The sequence below is a fragment of the Numida meleagris genome, chromosome 22, assembly GCF_002078875.1.
Source record: "Numida meleagris isolate 19003 breed g44 Domestic line chromosome 22, NumMel1.0, whole genome shotgun sequence".
NCBI lineage: Eukaryota > Metazoa > Chordata > Aves > Galliformes > Numididae > Numida > Numida meleagris.
Window position 1 is genome coordinate 5,152,596 of NC_034430.1, and position 15,345 is coordinate 5,167,940.

Sequence of the window (15,345 nt, forward strand, 5' to 3'; positions counted from 1 at the left end):
CCCCCCGTGGCACTCACCGGCTCCCCTTTGGCTCCAGCCAGTCCAGTGGGGCCTCGCTCCCCCTGGAGACCCTTTGGAGGGGGAGAAAAGAGGAGCTGCAGGGGGGGCTGCACCCCCGGGGGCTGCGCTCTGCCCCCCAGCTCTGCTGTGCACATCCTGGGCACACACTGGGTGCAGGGGCACCACCACAAGTGCCACCCCCCAGTGCCAGGGCAGACCCCGGGGGGGCTGCTGGGAGCCCAGCCGGGGAGGGGGGGCACTATGCAGCGGTGCCCATGGGCAGGACACACTTCAGAGCACGGCTCCAGCCCGGTTAGGGCACTGGCTGCTGCCCATCCTCCTGCAGCACACGAGGCATGGTGACACAGGGGACACAGCTTACATAGGTGACAAGAGACACAGGTGACAGCCGACAGCCCCATGGACTGCTGGGGGGGTTAGTGGGGGTTATGTGGTGCTGACACAGTGGAGTCTGGACGGGACACGCTGACACCACAGAGCGACAGCCCACACAGACCCACACAGACCCACACAGACCGTGATGTTACGGTGACGTTAGCGGGCGAGGGGATGGGAGCAGGCTGAGGGGAGGGCAGGATTCTCCCAGAGCCACTGGAGCGGGACCACCACTGACCCCACAGCCAACTCCTGAGAGTGGGGATGGGAGGAGGATGAGGATGAAGATGAGGATGAAGATGCAGATGGAAATGGTGGTGGATGCTGGCTGACCCTGGAGGAGCTGGGGACCAGGGGAGGGTGAGGGTGAGTGCACCAGCTGCATGGCAGCATCCTCCCAGCCCTGAGAGATGTGGCTGGGGACCATCAGCTGCACCCAGCGCACACATGGAGCTGCACCATGATGAGACAGCCAGCAGCTGGCACAGCCTCCTGGCACGGCTGTGTTCCTCCTGGCACAGCCGGGTCCTGCCATGGTGTGGGACCCAGCACAGGGCAGTGGATGGCAGAAGGGAGCTGCACCCTGAGCTCAGGGCGATGCTCCTGAGCTTGAGACCACTGACAGCCCCTGAATGGAGATGGAAAGCATGAATGGATGGATGGAGATGTGGGGAAAGGAGAGGGGCAGAGCCGGGCTGTGGCTGCTCCCGAGGAGCTGGGACAGGGACACAGCCAAACCAAGCGGCAGCGACAGACGGCACAGAGAGGAGCCCTGCTGGGTCCTTACGGGCAGTCCGGGTGCGCCAGGCGTGCCAGGAAAGCCTGGGGGGCCCTGAGAGGAGAAATGGGGAGGTCACAGCCTGGAAGCGCCCAGCAGGGCCTGGGCTGAGCCCTCGGGGTGCCGTGCAGTGGGCGATGTGGGGCAGCTCAGCCCCAGCCCGGCTCCGTGGGGTCCTGCTCCATCTCAGTGCCGCTGCTCCGCGCTGCCCATCACCGCGGCCTCGTGGCAGTGCACCAGGTCCCTCCTTGGTGACTCAAAGTGCTGTGACATGACGCCCGCGCAGCCCCCCGCCTCCAAGTATGGCTACTTACAATGGGGCCGGGTGGCCCTGGGGGTCCCCGCTGTCCTGGTAAGCCCTGGGGAGGAACAGGTGCCATCAGACGGGACCATGGCTCGGGGACACGGCCCCACTCCAGCTCCGGGGGCACCCACCTGCTCGCCTCTCTCACCCGGGACACCCGGGGCACCAGGGTGCCCGGGTTCACCTGCACAGTCCGTGTCCGGGCTGTCACCCTGCGGGAACAGCACCGTGTCAGCACCCGGATCAGGAGCCCAACGGCGGTGTCCAGCCCCGCCAAGCACCCTGCCAAGCACCCCAACGGAGCGGGGCCGCGTCCTGCATCACTCACCCGAGCCTCCTCAGCTCTCGGGAACTGGGCAAAGCACTGCAAGGAAACCCAGAGTCACCCGGGGCTGCGCTGGGAGCAGAGCTCTGTGCCCTGCAGTGCTCAGCACCCTCTGCTCCCATGCTGTGCAGGATCAGCCCGTGTCCCCACAGGGCACCCCATGCCAGCTGTGTGTGGAAGCGTGCCCAGAGCCTGCCCAGCCCTGCAAGCACCTGCTGCTTTGCACAACTGCTGCTTTGCACAGCTGCTGCTTTGCACGCCTGCTGCACAAGCTGATGCCCGGGCACTCGGGAGCATCTCTGCGTTTCACCCAAGGTGCACCAGTTGCAGGTGGGAGCTGTGCCAATACTCACACGCGCACAGCCCTCATTGCCGGGGGCTCCTGGCATGCCCTGGTCTCCCTTTTCCCCCTTGAAGCTTCTGGGTGCTTCGAAGGCCGCCTGCAGCTGGGCGCAGTCCCCGCAGATGTTCTGGGTGGAAGCAGGGGGGGGTCAGCGGCTCCCTAGGGGGCTCAGGGGGCGGCGTGGCCCCAGGTCCCACCCCAGGCTCTCACCTTCAGCACCTCGATGTTCCTCTCGGCCATGACAGCCAATGGTCCCTGCAAGATAGGAAGGAGGAGTGCAGGAAGGATGCAGGATGGACATGGGAGGGATGCACAGCGGATACCCACAGGGCACTGTGCCCAGCACAGCCAGCACCTACCAGGTCTCCCGCCGGCCCGGGCAGCCCTGGCAATCCGTTGTGTCCTGGGACCCCCTAAAGCCAAGGAGAGAGCTTTGACTATTGAAACACTTTGCTCAGTGAGGGCCAGGATCGGTGGCACTCCCTTGGTTCCACTTTCCATCGCTCACCTGGCGGCCTGGGGCACCGGGAGGACCGGGGGGACCAGGCGCACCGGGGGGACCCTACAACATCCCCAAAACAGAACAGGGAGATGAGCGATGAGGCGGTGTGAGCTGGAGGCTGTGCCACACGTGGGGACAGCACCCACCTGGGGACCTGGCTGGGGCTGCCAGGATGTCCCGGTCCAGAGTCCTGGGGCTCCCTGGGGCCGAGAGAAAGGAGGGATGCTCAGTGGGATGGCACCAAGCTGTGGAAATGGGGATGGGACCCACAGCACTCACCGGCATCCCAGTGTGGTTGGGGTCCTGGCGTGGGCTGGGGGGGCACGTGCATTCCCCGGGGTCCCCCTGCAGAAAGAGGGGGTGAGAGCAGAGGGATGGAGGGCAGCAGAGGAGCAGCCCCATCCTCACCCCAGCACCCGCTCACCTTCTCGCCCCGGGCACCCTTCTCTCCCTGCAGAAAGGCACAGATGGATGTCAGCTGGTGGCCCCCAGCCCCACTCTGCCCCCCCACGTCCTGCACCTACCGGCATCCCACTGGAGCCAGGCGCCCCGGGGAGCCCCTGCTGCCCTGCGGGGCCCTGCGAGGAAGAAGAGAGTGAGGAAGCTCAGAGCCCAGCACCAAGAGGACAATGATGGCAATGTCCCCCTCAGGCCTGCACTTACTGGTGGCCCAGTGATGCTGGTCCCTGGTGGCCCAGGGGGGCCCACAGCACCTTTGAGCCCTGGAGATCCCTGCAGAGAAAGGACAGCAGGAGCTGGGGGCAAGGGTGGGCAGAGAGAACTGGGGGGCACCATGGCCAGGGGGGGCACAGTGGCAGATCCCTGCCAGAGCACACAGGGACATGAGGCAGCACAGGGGGACATGGCTCGGTGCCGTGCTCCCATACCTTGGCTCCTTTCTCTGCTGCCATTCCTGGGGGTCCCTGGGGTCCGGGGGGTCCCTGGGGGCAGGAGATGGCTGTTAGCTCTCCCCACCCATCCCACCCAGCCAGCAGTGGTGACATCACTGTCCCCAGGGCCACTCCAGAGCCAGGACCACACTGTCACTGTTCACACAGGGGAGTTGCATGGGGGAGGTGTAGGAACTGTGGGGCTGGAGACTGCTGTGTCTCAGGGGTGGGGAGCCCAGAAATAACACTTACGGGGGTCCCAGGTTGTCCAGTGCTCCCAGGCTCTCCCTGGGAAAACAGAGAGGGAGAAAAGTGGTAGAGTGGCATGACATGGCATGGCATGGCACGGCACGGCACACTAGGCACCCACCTGCGGTCCCGGCTTGCCAATGCCCGGCGGTCCCGGTTCGCCCTGCAGACACAAGGGGCAGTGAGCAGCATTGAAACCCCCCAGTGCCCACCCCCGTGGCCCCACTCACCTGCAGCCCCTTCAGCCCGGCAGGACCTCGGATCCCCGGCAGCCCCGGCTTCCCCTACAACACAGCGCGGTCACCCCGGGGCTCGGTGCTGGCGGGGTGCCGTGGGTCGGGGCACTCACGGCTCTGCCCGGCTGCCCGATGCCCGGCGCTCCTTGGTCCCCTTTGGCACCGGGTTTTCCCGGGATGCCGACCACGTCCGAGAATTGCCCCTGCAGCGTGGGGCAGGACTCGCAGGCATCTCCCTGCGGAGGAGGGAGCAGAGAGGAGAGGTCGGGATGGGGTGACAGGACGAGGGTCTCCTCCTGAGCCCCTCCAGGGCAGGGTCCTCACCTTCTCGCCTTTGGGGCCGGCCGGACCCCTGATGCCCGGCTCACCCGACAGCCCCGGCAGTCCGTCTGTGCCCGGCGTGCCCGGGTCCCCGGGGCTGCCCATGTCCCCCTGGCAAAGAGATGGCATTGGCTGGCACAGGGCAGGGGGCACTGCCCGGCCCCATGGCCTGGGGGTTCCACAGCCCCCTCTGCATCCCTGTCCCATACCCTCTCACCTTCTGCCCTTTCTGGCCTGCATCACCAGGCTTGCCCTGTGGAAATGGAGGAACCGATGAGGCCAGAGCATCCCTGGGCCGCCAGAAGGGCATCCCTCAGACACAGGGGCACTCACCGCTCTGCCGGGGGGGCCGTCCCTGCCCTGGGGTCCTGGCGCTCCAGGTACAGCCACCATTGTCACTGCCCCTTCCAGCGCCTGTGGAGCTGGGGGACACTGCCCACATGGCTCACCCTGCAGGGGAGAGCAAGCTCAGAGCCAGGCAGGGGGAACGACCCCCAGCCCCGTGCCAGGGTCCACTCGCATGGGGACACTTCAAGAGTGGGGCAGGGAGGTTGGGGACACGCTGCAGCACTCACCTTCTCTCCTTTGAGCCCCCGCACACCTGGATCACCCTTGCTCCCAGGGAGCCCCTGTGATGGCAGAGATGAGCCCACAGAGCTCACAGACCCCCCACAGGCCCCCCACCCACACCCTACTCACCGGTCTGCCCGCGGGTCCCTCCCGGCCACCAGCTCCCTGCAAGACAGCAGGGTCAGGGTCAGGGTCGGGGTCAGGGTCAGGGTCAGGCAGCCGCCCTGAGCCCATGGGGTGGGCAGAAAGGGGGCTGTGGGGTCACCCACCTTCTCGCCCTTGATGCCAGCCAGCCCAGGGAGGATTGCTTTGTCCTGCTGAGCAGCACATGTGGTCACATGCACAGCCACACCGGCATGGGGATGGGGTCTCAGTGGGGCTGGGGGTCTCAGTGGGGCTGGGGGTCTCAGCCCCACGCACTCACCAGTGATCCCTGCTCACTCTCGCGCCCCTCGGGGGGTTCCCGCAGCAGCGCGGCAAGGACACGGGTGTCACAGGACAGGCAGGAATCCCCCTGCAAGGGGCATGGGGGGGCTGTGGGACTGCCTGTGGGGCGGGGAGAGGGCTGGCCCCACAGCAGGTCAAAGGGGCAGCAGGACAGGGGGACAGCAGGTTGGACACTCACCTTCTCCCCTTTGATCCCATTGATGCCGGGGTCTCCCTGGGAAGGAAAGAGAGGAACTGATGCTCAGCATCGCCCCACTCCAGCGTGCTCAGCCCTCTGACACCTACCCTGTCCCCTTTGGGTCCCACAGGGCCGGGTCTGTCCTGGGGATGTAAAAAGATGAGGAGGCAGTATTAGGGCTGCAAAGACAACCCCCCCTCACACCCTCCCACAAGCCCGCAACATAACTCACCGACACTCCATCCTTGCCAGGTGTCCCAGGTTCCCCCCTGGGTCCAGGCTGCCCGGGGAGCCCCGCAGTGCTGAGCATCCCTGCAGGCAGAGCGGGGCACGGCTGGCACGGCTCACCCTGCAAACAGGGACAATGAGGCACAAACCTGGGGTGGGGGCTCTCCAAGGGGCCCTGCGCAGCCTCGAGCCCTGGGAAAAGCACAGCCCCGTGCCCAGCACCCTGCGCCCACCTTGTCTCCTTTGGGCCCCAGGACGCCGCGTGGTCCCTGCAGGAGGAAGGCAGCAGATGGCAACAGGGCACCGGGTTCCTGCAGCTCTGTCTGCCTGCACCCAGCACCTCCAAGCCCCAGGTGCTGAGGGGTCCATCCCAGCCCCCAGAAAGGCTGCCAGCCATCCCAAAGCTTCCTTGTGCCTGGGCTCAGATCCCATCCCTGCTCTGGCCAAGCAGCAGCCCCAACCCTGTGCCAAGAAACCTGTCTGTGACCCCAGTTTGGCTCCAAGCACAGCATTCGGTACTCACGGGTGTCCCAGGTGATCCACCAGGTCCAGGAGCTCCTGAGCTGCCCTGGAGCCAGAGGTGGCAGAGTGTGAGCTTGGCATGGTGGGAGCCACAGCCCCTCAGCCCCATGCCCCCAACCCAGCATCCTACCCCTGCTCCCCTCCAGCTCCACAAATCAGGAATTGGAACCAGCCCCTCTCCCACATCCCCCAGCACCAGCTGTTACAGAGGATCCCAGCACCTGCCAAGCCCCCACAGAAGGCTCTCAGCACCCCCTGAGCAGACCCTCCCCAAGTGAGGGGTTCCCACTCCCAGTGGGGCCACAGCACCATGACACAGCCGGAGAGGGTCCCATGAGCCCCACACTGACCCTTCAGGTAGGAGGAGGTGACGGGCACCCCCATCCCCCCCCACTCACCTTTTCTCCCTTTGGACCTGGGGGGCCACCAGGATCACCCTGAAAAGCAGAGGATGGCATCAGCTGCATGGCAGCCGTGGGGCCCTGTGGGGCAGCACCCCCTCGCTGCCTCTCCTGCAGCAATGCCCACAGCACAGCATCCATACCGGCTTCCCCGGAAAGCCAATCCCCGGTGCGCCTGGTTTGCCTGGTGGCCCCGGTTCTCCTGCCAGCCCCTCGGGTCCCACGAGGCCTGGGTCCCCCTGGAAGGGAAGGAGGGGTTTCCACAGCATTGCTCCTGGGTGCCCCACTCGCCCCTGAGCCCCCACTTACCTTCTGGCCCTTGGGACCCACCACACAGATCTCTCCAGGCCGGCCCTGATGGGGTGGGTGTGTGGTGAGTGCCATGCATGGCACGGGGTGGGTAGGTCCGGGGCTGCTGGTGCCCCACAGCCTGCCCTACTCACATCACGACCCGGGCGGCCCGGCTTGCCCTGGAGTCCCCCATCGCCCTTCTCGCCCTTCTGGCCCTGTGGGACAGACAGACAGATGTCACCAATGTCACCTCCTCTGGGCAGAGTTTTGTCCCTTCCATGCCCCTGGGCTCCCTGTCCCCACGTCTGCAACATCATCTCTGCACATCCCCAGCACTGCTGCCCTTTGTCCCCAGTACCACTGCCCCACATCCCCCCAGCAAAACCCTCGGGGTCCCCATGGGCTCTGCACACACCCAACTCCACATTGTCACCCCAGCTCCTGGCACCCCTGGCACCATGCTGTGCCCAGATGTCCCCGACCCCATCCTCACCTTCTCCCCATCGGCACCGGCCACCCCTGGCAGCCCCTGTGTGGGACAGAGAGGGCAGTGAGTGGGACCTCTGGGCACGCATCTCGCAGAGGATGTGTGTGCAAATATTGACATCCAGCAGGAGCCCCAGCCCCACTCACCCGCTCTCCACGCTGCCCCTGCTCGCCCCGCGGCCCCTCGGCACACTGGGGACAGAAGGGGACAGGGATGAGGTGGGGTTGGGTATGGGCCAAAGGGGTGAGCAGAGTGGGGGGGGTCTCACCTGAACGGGGCCACTGGGGTCCGTGCGCACGCAGTCAGCTCCCTGCAAAGAGGAGGAGGTGGCTCAGAGGGGCACATAGCTCCAGAGCCCCCATGGCATGGGGGGGTGGGGGCACAGCGGGGTCCCTGCTGGGGTCACTCACGCGTTCGCCTTTCTCCCCCTTGGTGCCATGGATGCCAGGCAGACCGCGCTCTCCCTTCAAACCCTGCGAGAGAATGGGTGACAAGAGGTGACACCGCTGTCCCTGTGTCCATGTGAGCCCCTCACCACGGCCTCTGGAGCACAGCCGGGGGTCTCCACAGCCACATCCCTGCTGGAGCTGTCCTGGCGGGGACAAACCTACCTTGGGTCCTGGTGGACCGAGCGTCACCTATGGAGAGGAGGCAGAGGTGTCACTTCGCCTGGCACAGGCACAGGTGACACCGAACACGGACCCAGAGCCCCATGCAGCCCCGGGACAGGCAGAGGACAGCGGCCCCAGGACACTCACATTCGTCGGAGCCATGTGCGATGGGCAGGGTGGGCACTGCAAGAGATGGAGAGGTCACTTGTACCCACAGCGCCGTGAGGATGTGTGGGGTGGGAAAGGGAAATTGAGGAAAGCGTTCCAGCCCCGGGGGGGCAAGCACGTGGCCTGGCACAGGCTGTCCCTGCGGCTTTGTGGCTGACCACAGCTCCTCGGAGCCAAAGCGGCCACTTAAGCGCGTTGCCATGGAGCTGAGGAATCCATGGCTGAGGGCACCCAGGGGTCCCCCCTGCCCTGGCAGCCCCCAGCCTCACCTCCTCGCTGGGCATCCCCTTGTAGCCCTGTGGGAAGCAACACAGAACAGAGGTGAGAAGGAGCATCAGGCAGGCTCAGACCCCCTTGTACCCCCCAGCCCACGCCAAGGGGTCCCTGTGCCCCGGGGATGCCCAGTGGGATCCTATTGAGCCGGACAGGGCGGTGCAGGGATGGGGCACGGGCTGTCCTGGAGACGTTCCCCAGCTCTGTGGCCGCTTGGAAGGAACAAAGAGGCCCTGAGCCGCAGTTGGGATCGCTCCAGCAGCAGCAGAAAGCAAATGGGGCCTTCATTCCTGCTCGGGGGAGCAGACACCACTTCCTGACAGCAGCGTTGCAGCTCCAGCAGAACCGCCGGAAGGCAGCGGAGGAGGAGGAAGAGGAGCACGGGGTGTGTGGGAGGGGGGTGAGGGAAGTGGGGGGCTCTTGCCCACCCCCATCTCACCTTCTCCCCAAGATCTCCCTTCAGGCTGCTTCTCTCCCTCGCTGGCTCCTGGGGAGAGAGCAGAGCAGAGAGAGAGGTGATGCCTCTGTGTGCATCCCTGGGGTACCCGAAATTGTACCCTGGGGTGATGCTGCTCCATGCACACCCTGTGTTACCCCACAGCTGCACCCCAGGGCAATGCCACCCCACGTGTGCACCCTGCCCACCCCACGCTGCACTGGACTGGCAGCCAGCAGCCCCCCCCCCATCCTCCCACCCTCCCCAGCACTCAGTGCCGCCGGCTCCTGTGCGCTCCCTCCCTCCCAGCTCTGTGGGCAGCGGAAAAAGTGAGGCAGGGCTTTTCCAGGGGCTGAATCCACGTGGCTGCACGCTGCGGCCGCCAGCACGCCGCCTCACCGGGCCCAGCGGCTCCTCCAGGCAGAAGCAGCGCGTGTACACGCGGCCCTGCGGCTGCGGAGAGATCTCGATGAGGTTGCTGCTCTGCATCAGCTCCGCCTGACGCCGCGTTTTGGGCGCTTCGGGTTGGCACTGATGGGAGAGAAGAGGTCACGGGGGGCTGTGAGCTGGCGCAAATGGGGACAGGGATGCGTCTCGCACCACGGCGCTGGTGGGGAGATGTGCCGCACCGCTCGGGACGCATCCCCAACCACCTCGGTTCCCCCTCCCATCAAGCCCCTGTCTGCAGCACTCACCCCGCTGGCCGAGATCTCGCAGCAGCCCTCGTGCCGGGCCAGCTCCGCGTCGCAGTAGATGTGCGCCTGCTGCAGGTCGAACTGCGGCACCGCGGGGCGGTGGGGTCAGGGATGACGGCCCCGGTGCCAAACCCCGCACCCTCAGCCCCACAGGGACTCACCCGCACCGGGGTCCCGCGCACGGCATCCAGCCCCAGGAAGGCATTGCCCTCGGGGGTCAGCGCCCGCCGCGGTGCCAGGGGTTTGGAGGAGATGGAGCCGCAGTCCAGGTGCAGGGACACGGCGCGGCTCTGCACGGCCACCGCCACTTTGTGCCACCGCCCGTCGAACAGCGACGACACGGCCTTCCCCGCAAAGACCGTGCTGACGAACGTGGCTCCCGGCGCCCTGGCCTGGAACTCCAGGCTCTTCTCAGGGCCGTGCACGGACAGGGAGAGCTGGCAGAGAGGGGACACCGTGCTTGGGGACAGCACCTGGCGGTCCCGTGTCCCCACGTGCCATGGCCCCATGGCCGTACCTGGGGGTAGCCGTGGCGGTCGGTGACCTGGAAGAGGTACCAGTGCTCCCCGGTGCTGTTCTTCTTCAGCAGCAAAGTGAGGATGAGGGTGAACTCAGAGGGCAGCCCATGGGGGAACACCTGCCTGCGGGAACAGGCGTCAGTGGAGCCTACGTGAGCTCCGTCCGCACCAACCCTGGGCTCAGCACCGACCCCAGCACCCCCACGGCACCACCAGCACCACGTCCCCAACAGCCCCACAAGGCCGTCTCCACTGGGATGGGAACAGCTCTGGTCCCAGCCCCACGCAGCAGGGCTGGGCTTGCAAGCACAGCCCCAGGATGGTGCTGGACCGGGAGCTGTGCAGGACGAAGAGCTGTTTATATCTCTGCTGGAACACAAGTGGGCTCCGGCTGGGAGATGCCAGCACTTGTGCAACAGGAGCTGAACACGAGATAAACATCAGAGCTGTTCCGTCCTGCCCAGTGGGGCACGGACCTCAGTGCCATCCTCCCCAAAGCACAGCCCCACAGCCCCATATCCCAGCCCCACAGCCCTCACAGCAGCCAAAAGTGCATGCAGAGGTGAGGACAGAGCATCCTCATGTCCACACACATCCCACCCTGCACCAGGGGCTCTGTCCCCACCTCTGCCCCATGGCACAGCCCCACCGTGCACCTCAGGCACGGGGTATCCCCACATATCCTACTGCTGCAGCACCCAGGAGCGTTTAGAGCGTTTACTGCTGCAGTGTTTGGTTTTGTCCCTGTGCAGCTGGGAACACATCCCCAACCCTGAGGGCTGTGCAGGACGGATGCTCCCACGGAGGCAATGTGCTCGAGGCAGCGGCAGTGCCCCGCTCTCCGCCCGCTCCATCACTGCAGCTATTTGCTTTGGGCTGCACTCAGCTCCCAGCCTCCACCACAGCAGCAATTTTCCAAACCACCGCTCTGGAGCAGGACCAGGGTGGCTGTGTGGGAGCAGGCTGTGCCCCCCACAGGGTGCGGGGTCCTCATGGGGCACCACAGAGCAGGGCCAGGGCAGTGGAGCACCCATGGGTGCATGGTGCTGGTGCCACCCCCGTGCCGAGCATTCCCAAGAACTGTCTCCAGGCTGCAACAGGCACCCAGCCAAGAGCAACACCAGCCTGCAGCTTCCAAAAGCCATCTAAGGACTCAGCTGCCCGGGCCGGGAGCTGGCTCTCCTTCATCCTAAGGTACCCCCAAACCCTGAGCCCTCTCCCCACTGCCAACCTCAGGGAGTGCAAAGCGCATCCCCTTCCCATGCTGCTCCCCAGGACGCGGATGCTCTCCCACCCCACAGCATCCCTGTGCCAGCGTGGCAGCCCCGCGGAGCTGCTGGCCCCGACGCTGTGAGTTGGCACAGCCGGAGCAGAGCCTCAGGCACGGGCAGACGGGATGCAATGCAGACAGCAGGGCTGGGCTCTGCGTGGCCCCAGCAAACCCACAGCTCCTGCTCGGAGCTGAGCAGCGCTTCAGGCTCGGCCGGACCCTGGGCAGCGCCTGCCAAGTTCAGGAGAGCAAACACAGAGCATCCGCAGCACAGCGGTTGCGTCAGGGCTGGCTGCATCCCCACTGTCCTGAGTGATTTACTTTCGAGGAGGAAAGTGGGCAGCGCACAGCATCGGCTCCTCCACGTCTCCACGAGTGCTGCAGTCCCGCTGTGTTCGCTGCCCACGTCCCCCAGGGCTGGAGGGGTCGGGTCCACGCACGGCGCTGCTGGCGGGGCGGGTGGGAGCACGCTGGGAGCAGGGGAGCTGCACTCACCGCGTGGGCTGCACCAGCGGCACGGCCCCCAGCCGCAGCAGCACCGTGCCCCGTGGGCCGCGCACTTTCTTGACGGAGGAGATCTTCAGCAGGTCGAAGCGCTTAATGAGGTTGAAGCCTGGGGGATGGAGGAGGTGAGGGCACCGCCGCGGGCACGCAGCTCATCCCTGGGGAGCCAGGGCCCCGTCTCCATTTCCTTACCCGTCACGTTCTCATACTTGTTCCCAACCAGGTCCTCATCCCAGAGCCGCGGGCACGGCGTCCCTGCAAAGCCAAAGCAATGCGTCACCACCATGTCACCTCAGTGTCACCGCGGTGTCCCCAAGCAGGGGCTTGCACAGCCCCACACCTGGTGCTCCCATGGCAGCTCCAGCACAGCACCCAGCAGGAGCAAAGCCGCGTGCTGTGAGCGGGCGCACCGCCAGCCCAGCCCTGGCTCCCCATGGCGAGGTCACCGCGTGCGATGCCTTTCCCAGCCGCGCTTTGTCTGGAGCAGCCCCACGCCTGGAATCGCCATCAGGAGATGGGCCCGGCGCCGCGGCCACCCAGCGCGGAGAGACGGCGTCCCGTGGTCCCAGGGCTGGCGGCAGGTGGGGAGGGCGCGAGGGCTGCCAGGGGGCAGCGAGGGGTGAGCAGCACCGAGGGGATGGGGACAGGCAGGAAACGCCGCGTCAGACCCAGTGCTGATAGATCGGGCTCCGACATCATCCATCCACCTCCGCTGGACGCTGCCAGATGTTGGGAGGCGCGAGATGGAGGAGGAAACAAGGGGGTATTGAAAGAGGGATTTGTTGTGTCTCAGTGCAGGCAGCAGCGCTGGGCCATCCCCCGCCTCCGCTCCACAGCCCGAGCCCCACAGCTTCTCCCCGACGCTGCCCACTCGCTCGCACTGCGGGGCTGGTGCTGGCCCAGGAGCACGATGCGCTGCCGGAGCAGAGCTCCATGCGCAGGCGGTGCTGAGATCATCGCTCGGGGCAGGGGGCATACCTCACCCCGGTGCTGCCTGCTTTGAGGCCATCCCAGCCCTCGTTTCCCTAATTAACATTCCGGAGCAGCACTGCCAGCGCTGGCCACGGGGTCCCACACACTGCACCCGTTCCTCACAGTGCCGTGCCAACAGCGGTGCTCTGCCCTCCGGGTGCCCCAGCTGTGCCAAGGGGCTGCAGCCCCCACGGCCCCCACCAGGACGAGCACCGCTCCACCCCCGCAAGAACTGATGCAACCACGGCCTGGCTGCCAGCAGCTCCTCCCCATCATCCGCCTGCAGCTCGCCCCGCCGCCAGCCCCACGCTGCGCCCCACGCACAGCCAGGGACACCGCAGATAGGACCCTCAGGGCTCCACCAGCGCCCACCGCTCCCCAGCTCATGGGAACAGCCTCGTGCCTCCATTCCATAGAGGCCAAACCCCTTCCCACCTTGAACCCAGAGCCACGCTGCCCTGTCATCTCCGAGCAGCCCCGCTGCAGGATGGAGCAGCCAGCTGGCAGCCAGCGCCCGCAACAGGAGCACAGCCAAGCCCGCTCCATCCATGCAGGGTGTTCCCAGTGCTGCGGGGGTGACGTGGGTGGGAGCGGGGTGTCCCCGGCCTGGCTCCCCACGACGGCGCTGGCGCTGCTCTCGCTGGCCCTGGGCCCGCCTGGGATGCTGAGCAAAGCCCCACATCCCATGCAGTCGGCACAGGGAGCACACAGCCTGCCCTGCTGCCAACGGTGCCGGTATGTGGGGACGCGGCACGGCTCATGGTGATCCCCAGCCACCTCTGCCCCACACTTTGTGGCTCTGGCATTGCTCTCTCATCCCCTCCTTGAACACCTAGGGACAGGTAAGGAGGGATGGGAGCAACCTGGGGGGTGCAGACCCCGTGCCCCACTCCCTGTGCCCCTTACCTTCCTCCGGTGGCAGCTCTGTCCCATCACATGTGCTGATGATCCCCACCAGGACGAGGGCCCAGAGACCCCTCATGGTGCCCATGGCAGCAGCTTGGGCCCGATTCAGCTGCCTGCAGGTGGGAGATGGGCAGTCAGAGAGGGAGGCGGCGGGCCCTGGCCGTGCCCCACACTGGGAAGCTGCCTGCAAGCCACCAGCATGGAGGAGTCCCCGAGCCACTCAGCCACATCTCCTGCAGCCTTTGGGGTTGCACTGTGGTCCTCACCCACTGCTGGACCCCCCCACCCGGACTTCACATTCAGGGCTGCGACCCAACCCACCAACCCCAGCATCCGGACGCACCCCGAAGTCAGGGTGAGGTGCCCCCGGGCCCCACGTGCTTCCTGCTGAGGACCCCAAAGGAGATCTCCGTCCGTTCTCTTTTACTTCCCGGACCCACGTGGTTCCCTGGAGTGGTCCAAAACCCTTCGGGTCACTCCGACCTGACCCCCCCCCTGCCCGCTTCCTGCCACGAAGCAAAGCAGCGAGACAGCGCGAGACCGCAGCCCCGCTCCCCACTGCCCCCCATTGCCGGGTGGGACACGCACCGCTGCGCCCAGGACGCCCCGCACCCCCACTTCATACCCCTGCGCTGCGACTTTACAGCCCCGGCTCTGCTGCTGCCGCCCTCTCCCTTGCAGCCCTGCACTCCAGCCTCACGGCGCTGCAGCCCGACCCTGCCCCACTGCGTCTCCACTTCGCCACTTCTGCACCCCGGCTTTGCTGCCCTCGTACCCCGACTTCACGGCACCGCATCCCAACTTCAGAACGCTGTGCTCCAACCCTATACCCCTGCACCCCGATTTTATACCCCTCCATCCCCACTTTGTACCCCTAGATCCCGACTTTATACCGCTGCACCCCGACTCTGTACCACTGCTTCCCCACTTCGTACCCTGCACCCCGACTTCTTCCCCCCGCAGCTCGGCTCCTGCCGCGCCACGTCCTGTCCCGGTCTCCCCTCCCCGTTCCCAGGACACGGGCTCTGTCCGGACGGGTCCCGGTTCAGAGCTCCCCCCTCCCCCGCGCGCTGTCCGGAGCTCACCTGCCGGGCTCGGTGCGGCTCGGCCCGGGCGCTGTCGCTCCGTCCCGTCCGTCCGTCCGTCCGCCCCCGCCGCCGCCTTCCCCGCCTCCCTCCGGGGGGGCCCGAGCCGCCCCCCGGTCGCTGCCCGCCCTCCTCCTCCCCTGCTCGGGGCGGGGGGGGGTGGGGCAGAGCCGCCGCCCTCCTTCGCCTCCCGCCCTCCTCCTCCTCCTCCTCTTCCTCCCCTCCCGCCCGGGTCGCCCCCACGCGGGGGTCCCGGCAGCGGCACATCGCCCTCCGCCCCCTCCCCATCTCCCCCCCCAGGTGTCTTCGGGGAGCGAGCCCCGCACCCTCCTCCTGTCCCTGTGGAGCAGCTCCTCGTTCCGCGGGGACACTGAGACACGGGGGCACAGAGGGGACGCTGGGGCACTGCGGCACAGAGGAGACACTGCAGCGCAGGGGG

General features: G+C 66.6%; 1 protein-coding gene across 5 annotated transcripts in view; it reads right to left on the reverse strand.

Annotated features, from left to right (window-relative positions):
• LOC110387440 (collagen alpha-1(XVI) chain-like) overlaps positions 1-15,098 on the reverse strand; it is a 19,409-nt gene extending 4,311 nt beyond the window's left edge. The window contains exons 1-51 of one of the 5 annotated variants that reach the window (XM_021375563.1): positions 14,907-15,098; positions 13,822-13,934; positions 12,136-12,198; positions 11,935-12,052; positions 10,169-10,292; positions 9,813-10,088; positions 9,652-9,732; positions 9,356-9,487; positions 8,960-9,007; positions 8,517-8,543; positions 8,227-8,262; positions 8,080-8,106; positions 7,879-7,941; positions 7,737-7,778; positions 7,615-7,659; positions 7,475-7,510; positions 7,134-7,196; positions 7,000-7,044; positions 6,834-6,929; positions 6,688-6,726; positions 6,291-6,335; positions 6,001-6,036; positions 5,772-5,888; positions 5,647-5,682; positions 5,540-5,575; positions 5,339-5,428; positions 5,184-5,228; positions 5,044-5,079; positions 4,920-4,973; positions 4,678-4,794; positions 4,562-4,597; positions 4,348-4,455; positions 4,137-4,259; positions 4,018-4,071; positions 3,909-3,950; positions 3,791-3,826; positions 3,536-3,589; positions 3,312-3,380; positions 3,173-3,226; positions 3,073-3,099; positions 2,928-2,993; positions 2,795-2,848; positions 2,655-2,708; positions 2,506-2,559; positions 2,357-2,401; positions 2,157-2,273; positions 1,807-1,842; positions 1,610-1,690; positions 1,489-1,533; positions 1,184-1,228; positions 18-71 (exon numbers count right to left, since the gene is read on the reverse strand). In XM_021375563.1, coding sequence (XP_021231238.1) covers positions 18-71; positions 1,184-1,228; positions 1,489-1,533; positions 1,610-1,690; positions 1,807-1,842; positions 2,157-2,273; positions 2,357-2,401; positions 2,506-2,559; positions 2,655-2,708; positions 2,795-2,848; positions 2,928-2,993; positions 3,073-3,099; positions 3,173-3,226; positions 3,312-3,380; positions 3,536-3,589; positions 3,791-3,826; positions 3,909-3,950; positions 4,018-4,071; positions 4,137-4,259; positions 4,348-4,455; positions 4,562-4,597; positions 4,678-4,794; positions 4,920-4,973; positions 5,044-5,079; positions 5,184-5,228; positions 5,339-5,428; positions 5,540-5,575; positions 5,647-5,682; positions 5,772-5,888; positions 6,001-6,036; positions 6,291-6,335; positions 6,688-6,726; positions 6,834-6,929; positions 7,000-7,044; positions 7,134-7,196; positions 7,475-7,510; positions 7,615-7,659; positions 7,737-7,778; positions 7,879-7,941; positions 8,080-8,106; positions 8,227-8,262; positions 8,517-8,543; positions 8,960-9,007; positions 9,356-9,487; positions 9,652-9,732; positions 9,813-10,088; positions 10,169-10,292; positions 11,935-12,052; positions 12,136-12,198; positions 13,822-13,906 — 3,312 coding nt within the window. In that variant the 5' untranslated portion in view covers positions 13,907-13,934; positions 14,907-15,098. Of the gene's footprint in view, positions 1-17; positions 72-1,183; positions 1,229-1,488; positions 1,534-1,609; positions 1,691-1,806; positions 1,843-2,156; positions 2,274-2,356; positions 2,402-2,505; positions 2,560-2,654; positions 2,709-2,794; positions 2,849-2,927; positions 2,994-3,072; positions 3,100-3,172; positions 3,227-3,311; positions 3,381-3,535; positions 3,590-3,790; positions 3,827-3,908; positions 3,951-4,017; positions 4,072-4,136; positions 4,260-4,347; positions 4,456-4,561; positions 4,598-4,677; positions 4,795-4,919; positions 4,974-5,043; positions 5,080-5,183; positions 5,232-5,338; positions 5,429-5,539; positions 5,576-5,646; positions 5,683-5,771; positions 5,889-6,000; positions 6,037-6,290; positions 6,336-6,687; positions 6,727-6,833; positions 6,930-6,999; positions 7,045-7,133; positions 7,197-7,474; positions 7,511-7,614; positions 7,660-7,736; positions 7,779-7,878; positions 7,942-8,079; positions 8,107-8,226; positions 8,263-8,516; positions 8,544-8,959; positions 9,008-9,355; positions 9,488-9,651; positions 9,733-9,812; positions 10,089-10,168; positions 10,293-11,934; positions 12,053-12,135; positions 12,199-13,821; positions 13,935-14,164; positions 14,279-14,906 lie in introns of those variants that run through there. The other 4 variants (XM_021375561.1, XM_021375562.1, XM_021375564.1 and 1 more) reach the window with 4 other exon arrangements.